At 34.6% G+C, this 10,000-nt stretch overlaps 1 protein-coding gene across 3 annotated transcripts in view; it reads right to left on the minus strand.

Annotated features, from left to right (window-relative positions):
• Positions 1 to 10,000, minus strand: part of LOC109100305 (interleukin-1 receptor-like 2) — a 16,025-nt gene that overhangs the window by 5,908 nt on the left and 117 nt on the right. For 2 of the 3 annotated variants that reach the window (XM_042764365.1, XM_042764363.1), the window contains exons 1-5: positions 9,674 to 10,000; positions 9,099 to 9,195; positions 3,785 to 4,010; positions 2,685 to 2,847; positions 1,727 to 1,886 (exon numbers count right to left, since the gene is read on the minus strand). The exon at positions 9,674 to 10,000 is cut by the window's right edge and continues 117 nt beyond it. In XM_042764365.1, coding sequence (XP_042620299.1) covers positions 1,727 to 1,886; positions 2,685 to 2,847; positions 3,785 to 4,010; positions 9,099 to 9,171 — 622 coding nt within the window. In that variant the 5' untranslated portion in view covers positions 9,172 to 9,195; positions 9,674 to 10,000. Of the gene's footprint in view, positions 1 to 1,726; positions 1,887 to 2,684; positions 2,848 to 3,784; positions 4,011 to 9,098; positions 9,196 to 9,441; positions 9,564 to 9,673 lie in introns of all 3 variants that reach the window. The other variant, XM_042764364.1, reaches the window with a different exon arrangement.

Genomic DNA, 10,000 nt, shown 5'->3' on the forward strand with positions numbered 1-10,000 from the left:
GTGCACACAGTGGTTCAAGCATTGTTCCCTGAAGGTGGTGCCTTGTATAAGGATGATAATGCACCAATACACACAGCAAGACTGGTGACAGAGTGGTTTGATGAACATGAAAGTGAAGTTGAACATCTCCCATGGCCTGCACAGTCACCAGTTTTGAATATAATTGAGCCAGTTTGGAGTGTTTTGGAAAAGCGTGTCAGGAAACGTTTTCCTCCACCAGCATCACGTAGTGACCTGACCACTGTTCAGCAAGAGAAATGGCTTAAAATCACTGTGCAGGACTTGTATCTATCATTCCAAAAATGAACTGATTATGTATTGGCTGCAAAAGGAGGCTCTACACCACACTAATAAATTATTGTGGTCTAAAACCAGGTGTTTCAGTTTCATTGTCCAACCCATATAGTTCATTAGATGTTTCCCTCAATGGAATCCAAGCAGTGTTCTTACTATGCGTGAGATACTTGTAGTTCTTATTCATATTTTTAATTTATTATATTTTCTGTACGGGTGGGCGGTTCGCGGAAAAAAATCGAACCATTCGGTTCTCCACACACGGTTCGGCACGCGATAGGATCACGGTTCATCTTAAATCTGACAACGCATCTGTACTATGGTTTCTTATAAATAACACGTGAAAAAAACAGGGTTTGGCTAATGTATGTTTCTCTTGATGGATGTGCATTCTGGCTTCCCAGTACATTACAACAACAGCGATGAGGACTCACTCTTGTTCAATGCGAATGCTGTATGCTGGAATATGAGCAGTCATTTATTTTCTTTATCACCCCGGCACACAGAAGAGACTTGAACAGCACACGTTGATTTCTGTGTTGAAACTAAACCAATTAAAGTATCCAAAGAATAAACATTCAAGCACACACAAAACACTCAAACACCCACTCACCCAAAACACACAAAACCTGCGTCCAGGAACACGCGCAGATATTAAGCTCTCTCTGAAGTATCGCGTTTGAATGGACAAATTCACACAAAAGTTATGTCAAAACGTCCGTCTTGGTAAGTATCCTGTAGCAGACACAGCCATAAAAACTTACCATATCATTCCCTTAAAGTGACAGTCTAAACATAAAACTAACAGAAAAAAAAAAAAAAACAAACAACTCTCTTCATTTAATAGCATATCTTACTTTGACAAAGATAAAGATTCATTTTTAATTTATAGAGTAAAATATGCAATGCTGTATTACATTTGAATACTAATTTGATTTTACCTAAAAACTAATGCTAGACCTACCTAAAAAAAACCTGAAAGTCACTGTTTAGTTTATTTGTATCTGTACTCTTTTGTATTTATTTGTGCTGTTGCTTGTAGTTAGATAGAATATTCTTATTTTCTTTATTTTTATTTGAAAGTATAGTTTTTCCATAAACACAGCACATATCGAACACACCGAAACCGTGACTCTAAAACCGTGATACAAACCGAACCGTGAAAAAGTTGAACCGTTCCACCCCTAATTTTCTGTTTTCATTCTAAGCACAGTTAAAGTTTTCATAATTTTGTGGTGTGGTTTTGTCATTTGTATTAGTTTGTGTGTGTGTGTGTGTGTGTCTCTAGGCCTAAAGTATTAATTTTTATTCCAGTTTTACATATTTTAGAACATCAAGTTAAACTAAATGAAAATAAAAGCTACTAGCTGAAATGTAATAAGTTTTGAAACAAAGCCACAAGGGTCCTTTCAGATTTTGAATAGCCATTTACCATAATCTGAAGAATGTTTGTAGATTTCTGTAGTCTGGGCAGCAGAGTAATTTTTCCCTTCAAAAGTAAAGCTCACAAAGCACGTATACAGTCCAACCTTGTCTTGGTCTCTGTTTATCGGGAAAACCTTACTGTTAGTCACATTGAGTGGGTGGCAGTTCTAAAAAGAGAGAAAAACAAACCTTTTAGCAGACAAAATAATTGCAGTGTACATGTACAGACAGGCACAGATTTGGGTGTGACTATGTTTAAATATGAAAATGAATGCTTTAAGGTATAATTGCATGGATGTAAGGAACTCCCAAACCCACAATGCTTGACATGTTGAAGACTTTAGCAATGTTTTGGTGTTTTGCAGAACAAAAACTTGTCTGATGTTTGCTATTTTTTATGAAAGTAATGTTGACCACAGAATCAGCATTAAAGGAAATGTTCACCCAAAAATGAAAACTTGCTGAAAATTCAACCAAGATGTAGATGAGTTTGGTTTTTCATCAGATTTGGAGAAATGTAGCATTGCATCAGTGTCTCAGCAATGGATGCTCTGCAGTGAATGGGTGCCGTCAGAATGAGAGTCCAAACAGCTGATAAAAACATCACAATAATCCACATTATTAACATTATTAACATCTTCTCCAGATGTTAACTGATGGACTGGAGTGCTGTGGATTATTGTGATGTTTTTATCAGCTGTTTGGACTCTCATTCTGACGGCACCCATTCACTGCAGAGCATCCATTGATGAGACACTGATGCAATGCTACATTTCTCCAAATATGATGAAGAAACAAACTCATCTGCATCTTGGATGGCCTGAGGGTGAGTAAACTTTCAGCAATTCTTCATTTTTGGGTGAATTACTGCTTTAAAGTCAATTGAATTGTATTCTTTTTCAGCATCTTGGTTTTGTGCAGTACTGTATTTGTTTGGTTCAGTTCTGTTTATGCTCATGTCTTACGTTTCTCCAGGTCACTTGAGCTTGAGGGTCTATCTCAAAGATGTGAGGAAGGAAACAAAACAGTTCCTTTGTGCTTGTTACTTCGTCTTTTCTGTTCAATTTAGGGCATGTTTTATTCTCAACGCAGACCTCAAATATTGTTTCCCAGGTTTCATTGCCTTTTCTGCCATACAGAACAACATTTGGGATGAAAGACCGGCAAAGAGGGAATATTAAACACAAAATATATAATGCAAAGGTGGTTTTCGTAACATTTAGCTTGAAACATTTATGTATAATGCATTAAAGGTATTCATGTATGTTGTAATACATTATATATTTTCGTAAATAAAAATAAGTAATGATGAAATGCATTATAATATTTGAGGAGTTCTTGTTGCATCTGAAATTGGTTCTTTGTCGTGTGTTTTAATGCAGAATATTTTCTCAAAGTGTAACAATGAATAGATAAGTATAATAACTGTGATTACTAGCAATGAGATCATGCACTATATTATTACTACAATCATTTAACCCTTTAACTGTCACTCCCCAGTTTTTAAAATAGGCATTAAAGTGCACTATCCAAACTTAAATTGTTGTAATTTATTAACACTTTGGAATATAGACCTACGGTTGGCCTCTTTTTAAAGAAGAAAATTAGCAGATTTTGGCAAAAGTGGAATGTTTTCTCTAAACATTAAAGTATCAAAAAGTTAAAGAAGTTTATATGTACTGTAAATAAAATGCGCTATATTAATTTTATTTTATTTATTATAAATATTTTACATAACAGGTTTTACTCTAAAATTGGTATAAAATTAAAGCCTTCTGTCTAAATAAGTTATGTTCCAAATTTGAAGTTGATATGAAAAAAAATTGAGGTTCCTGTGAAATTTTATTTAGGGTGTCATACCACAAACAGCCACCAGATGCCATCCAAACTCCACTGAATTTTTTTAATGCATTTTTCTGTCACAAATGTCTAGATTTCTCTGTCAATATTACTTTTATCTCAAAAAACAATGATACTTGAACATGATTGTGATTAAACAAGTTCTTCAGTTTTCAGAACATATGTGTCAAAACTAAATCAGCAACTCTGAGAATTGCATCAGTACCTGCTGAGACAAGAGTAGGATCCGCTGTGGGAGAGGTCAGCAGGTAGAAACCAGAGCACGTTGACGTTAATGTTTATTCCGTTGATATTATCCAGACTCCGATTGGGAACAAGGCTCCAGCTCACACTTGCATTCTGCATCTCTCTCTCTTCGTTGCACTCAATCATAAATGCAAGACCAGCACTGATGGCATATGATCTGTGATTTATGATGTGCATCTGACTCCCTAAGAGAGAGAGAAAAAAAATAACTTTTGTTAGTATGGGACTAATTACCTGTTTAAAGACAACAACTGTAATCGTTTTTTTTTTTTTTTTTGGTAAAGAGCAACTGGGGTTTTTTTGGGGTAAGAGCACCTGTACCTAATAATGCATTCAACAACATTTATGAAGCAAATTCTACACTGAATAGGCCACAAAACTCTGATGAAAATATGTGATTTCAGACAGCTATTCTTTTTGCAAATCCGTTTAATACAGAAAAGACACACTGTATCTTTAAATGCTTTTTAAATAATAATAATCTCTCAGAATAAACCCCGACTGGGTGATCAGGATGTGTTTATAACGTTTAAAATATGGATATTTTTCTTTCAAAAACACATGGATTCACTACAGGAGGCCTTTATTCATCACCCGGAGCCGTGTGAGGCAATTTTTATTATGGATGGATGCACTTTATTTGACTACTTTTGGACTGTTGAAAAAAACACCCGCCTATTGCCATTATAAATCTTGGAAGAGCCAGGATAATTTTTAATATAATCCGATTGGATTGGTCTGAAAGAAGAAAGTCATGCACACCTATGATGCCATGAGGGTAAGTAAAACATGCATTTTTGGGTTAATTAACCCTTTAAGAGGAACATGCAGTGCAACAGACTATTATTTAAAAGGAATATCTCTTTAAACCAAGATATTTTCAGATCATTATTAAAATGGTGGGACAGATTAGACTGAATTGCAAGCAGGCAAAATTGGATTAAGGAAAAAACCTAATATGTTGCATTGGTTTGTCACATTTTATGACATTCAGAAATCATGTAGAATACCTGTAAAGAAAATAACATGCAAAATATTTCCCCTTTTTTAGCCTAGTTGGTTCCAGGGGTGTATTTTCCACTTATTTTCCCATTGGGATTTTAAAGACTTTGTGTTCAGCAGAACAAAGAAATTTGTACAGGCTTTTAACAGTTTAATACAGGAAGTTATTTTGCATATTTGTAACCCGAAACAGTTGAGGAGCACCATTGACTTTTGACTGACTTTTGGTTACAAACATTTTTCAAAATATCTTCTACTTGAGGGTAAAGGACAATTTTCATTTATTGGTAGCTGTCCTTTTAACAAAACACACAACTTTAATAGTGTATGTACATATGTGTGTTCAGTTGTTATAAAGTTAATAAGCAATGTAATATTTTGTGGTTTCCCAGCAACCCGGTGAAATTGAGGATGTTGTGAAAGAAATTGATGAGGACATTCTGATTATAACTGAGGAGCAGCAATGTGATGTGCTTCCCAAGGAATAACCAACATTACTCTCATTTGGACATCTTGTCATCATTGACATCATAGATGTGCGCAAGGCATTTGGACTCCTAACGGGTCTGTATGCAGTGAACATCCACTACCTCAAGCACATGAAATACACCACTGAGGCTCTGCAAAAACTTGTGAAGAACAGCAGCTCCCATCAATGCTCATGATGTGTTCACTGGCTCCACATCAAGCTCTAGTTTTTTTCACTTCATTTTAGAATGCACATTAAAGTTGATCATGTTATGACTTGTTCTCATGAAAACAAATGTTGTTTCACGTCTCAATTTCCTATACAGTAATGTACACATTTTCCTTCAAATTGACAAGTGCTTTTATTTTCCTTTTTCTGTTTCTTGTTTTATGAACAGTAAATAGCATTATGTTGGGGGAGAGTTTGGAAACTTTCAAGATCCTTCTGATGTTAACACTCCTGTCTGGTCATGTTGTGCTATGAAATGTAGAATCTGACGGTTCAGACCTTTGTGCTTCCATTTACATTCCATTCATATTTTATTATACAGAAGTACAGTACACTCATTTTTTGTAACTAAATGTGACTGCTTTTGCCTTATATATACATCTCTTTCTCATTTTGACCAATAACTTGCATTATGGTGGGGGGAGTGCATGTAAACTTGTGCAGGGTTAATATGCAGCGTTTAACCTTCTGATTTTCATATTGAGGTATGAAATTAAAAATAGTCCCTGTGGTTTTGATCTGAGGAATTGAAATACACCTATTTATGTTTCTCAATCCCATGCCAAGGTTATTTATTATACATCACACTTTCAAGTGTCGGTTCAGATCTTTAGACGTGCGTGTGTGTGTGTGTATGTGTGTGTGTGTATTTTGCTATTTTTTTTTCAATTGTCAGTTGATGTGTTGATAGCAAATTGCTTGTTCAATTTAAATTGTCTCTATCATTAAATAAATTAAATAAAAAAGTGTTTTGTCATCTTTATTTAAAAATTTCAGGCAGTGGGGTAACATTTGCTTACGTTCTGGACTAGGAAATAATAGTCAAGTCGACTTAAATTTATTAACTGGACAAATTCCACTCTAATGGGAAGTTGTTTCAACAAGAAATATGTTGTCAAAAATTTAGGCAGCGGAGTAACAAAGTATTTTTTAGTTGACTCAACAAATTCTTTTTAACAGTGAGGGACGTGCAGAGAGTTCCTTAGGGGCAGTGGCTCAAATGTAAAATAGGGGCAATGTAAAAAATAAATAAATAAATAAATAATTTAGGTCAAAGTTTTGGATACATTACTATTTTATATTTTTGCACTTACGGTCATCAAGCCTGCATTTATTTGATAAAAATTTTAATATATTTACAAAATATATTTTATGCCATGCTGATTAATTATCAATGTTGGAAACCTGTGATTTTTATTTTTCAGGATTCTTTGATGATTAAAAAGTAAAAATAAATTAATTAATTTAAAAAAAGCATTTATTTAAAATCTAACTTTTGTAACAGTATACAATATCGTTTAAAAGCTTGAGGTCAGTAATTTTTTATTTTTTTTGGAAAGAAATTTGTTTTTATTTAGGAAGGATTTGTTAAATTGATAGAAACAGTGATAGTAAAGATTGAAATTGTTAGAAAAAATCTCTTCTTTGAATAAATGCTGTTCTTTTTAACTTGTTTCAAAAATATAAAAATAAAAATAAATTTAAATAATAATAATTAAAAAAATAAAAATAAACTGTTTCCAGCATAATAAATCAGCATATTAGAATGATTTCTGAAGATCATGTGACACTGAAGACTGGAGTAATGATGCTGAAAATACAGCATTGATCACAGGAATAAATGATATTTTAAAGTATATATATAAAAAAAGAAAAAAAAACAACAACATTATTTTAAATTTTAATAATATTTCACAATATTAAATTTTTTTAATGTATTTTTGATCAAATAAATGCAGCTTTGATGAGCATAAGACACTTCATAATGCTGCATAATTATCAAAAATGGTAATATATTAGTCATTTCAAGTTACCATTTCGCCAGCCTGCACTTCACATAACAGGCCTGTAGGTGGCACTTGGGCTTCATTAATAGTTTCATGAAATCTAAAACGTGTGTCTCTTACATAACTACAAGTGGATAGAATACTGATTACCATTATTGCGACTTTTGGCGCTGCACGGTTTTGTGCAATGCTTTTGTAGTCATTTAGCATCCACTTTCTCAGCGATGTAACAAACCGCAGATCCAGATCACTCTACAAATGTAAACTCGTCTGTCCCATGCCATTTTCAACCGATTTATGAATAATAACAGAAAATGACCGCCCCACTTCTCATTATTGACCAATGAAATTTGAAAACAGCTGAGTATATTTTTTTTCAGGTTTCTTTGATGAATAGAAAGTTCAGAAGGACAGTATTTATCTGAAATATTTTTTTTGTAACATTATAAATGTCTTTATCGTCCCTTTTGATCAATTTAAAGCATCCTTGCTAAATAAGAGTATTAATTTCTATCATTACTGGCGGAGTGAACGTGGATTGTCAGGGCGAGGCGCAGCCTCCGTGTTGCCAGATCCAGCTATTATAAGCGTTTTTGGACTTGTCTTTTCCACTTAATTTAACACTTTAGAAAGTTAATAAAGTAGGACGTAGCCGTTTAGAGTCTGTGGTATCTTTATCTTATCTTATTTGCAAAAGATTGGAAATAATTTCAGTTTATTTTTAGTTTTTTGTTTGTTTTTGTATCAATATCTGGCAACACTGCATCGCCGTCACTTAAACTGAAAGCAATCAAAAAAGCCCATGGACAGGTTTTTGCTTACATTCAGTAAGGGAAACGCAAAAATTATCATGATATTATCTGTCATAAACGTTATTAACGCATTCAAAATAGTAGCATTTAACACTAGTACACACAGATCTGTAGAACAAGTAGGTTACAGAATGAAATGAAAAATTAAATGCAAAAACTAGCCATAAGTCTATGCTGCTATGTCATTCAGTATAGTTATATTTTCACAAATCATGCTATAAACCAGTCAGTCGAGCAGAACACAGGCCTAGCAATGCCTCAGATTGACAGATATGTGAAATTAAACAGTAATTTTCCGACTTTTGAGCGATTAGTTACTGTTTTGTACACATTGTCAATTATAATTCAAATGCATTTTGTTTTATTGACCACAATATCACTGTTATTTGTCTGAGAGGGGCACTTTTGAATAATTTAACCGTGCCTGGGGTTAAAAATCAAGTGTGAAAACACCCTTCAGCGTCTGTTTAGGGAACTCGAACTTTGCGGCTTCTGAAACCGCCTTTGAAAGAAAAGTAAAAGAGTATATTCATTTCTAACCCATGTAAGCATTTTTATTCTGCAGTGGTGGTTTTGAAAAGTTCCATAACCGCAGCTGAGGACGCACTTTTATGTCAGTAGGCTATGCGAGGGTGACTTTGAAGCTTTTAACACATATATAACAACTGCGAATGAAACTTCGACGTCTTCATAATATTTGATAAGAACAGCCCACTTATTTCTAAAACCTAATTTGAGTCACTACATTTCATGAACGCACTGGAAGACTGTATCAGTCAAGGAACACAATCAAGTGTTGGGTGATAAAGATATTAACTCAATGACCAGTGATAATAATAATAATACTAATCATAATAAAACCTGTCTCTTTATGTTCTTTATTTGAACGCGCAGCGACCAGAATAAACACTAGATCAATACAAGACAATGGACAAACCCAACCCAACTAGTGTAGACGTGAAAATGAACTCTTACCTGCAATCCAAAGTGCTGAGAGTAAAATCCATTGAAAATAAAACGAGCTCATCTCGGGCTTTCGTAACAGCATGTCTGGCGGGTTTAAAGCGCGTTCCTGGAAATGACATTAAAAACCTTAACTCCTGTTTTCATTATAACCTTTAAGAGAGCGTCACACAAAAACGCACCCACAGACTTCACCCCTCGTGACAGATCAGGATACGAAACAAACACAAAAACATCTAGCTATCATATTTCCCGTTTTCATAGAGAGGCATGGCAAAAGCAAGATTGCGTATCAGTTGGCACGCAACAATTTCTGTGCAAATAATCATAAACTTAAAACTTATGCTCAAATTACCTTTTACCGGGTGTTCCACACATAAACGTTGTGGGCAGTTGTTAAAAATGGGTCTTCAAGCATGCATCACGGGTTTTCCCCACCAAAAATAGTTTGTGTGGAACAAATTAGACTTATAATAGCTATAAAAGAAACGCAAATATGTTTGCTTGCTATAACTGAAAGTAACAGCTGTGAGAAAGTAAGTCAAACGCAGCGACTATACAGTGGCAGAAGAACAGACGTGCCTTACCTCATTCAGTATGAGCTCGCTTTCAAAACTTCTGTAGCGCCTTCTCGGAATTTCCTTAAATGAGACAGTAGCTAGACAGCACTTCTTGAGCAAACTGCGGGTTTGTCACGATGCCACTCGTAGAGGGAACAGCATCCCAGCCACCAACACGTAGGTTTCAGTCACCAGTGGATCTGCAGGAATTAATGTCCCCATCATACACTCTCAGAAAAAAAAGGCATGCATATGTACCATATTAACCCGTGAAGGGTGCATTTTAGCACCGAAAAGTCCGTTTGGAAAGGTTGGTGATTTTAACCTCATCCATAGCCTACATTATTTCCAGAG

Source organism: Cyprinus carpio, chromosome A9 (genome assembly GCF_018340385.1).
Source record: "Cyprinus carpio isolate SPL01 chromosome A9, ASM1834038v1, whole genome shotgun sequence".
Lineage (NCBI taxonomy): Eukaryota > Metazoa > Chordata > Actinopteri > Cypriniformes > Cyprinidae > Cyprinus > Cyprinus carpio.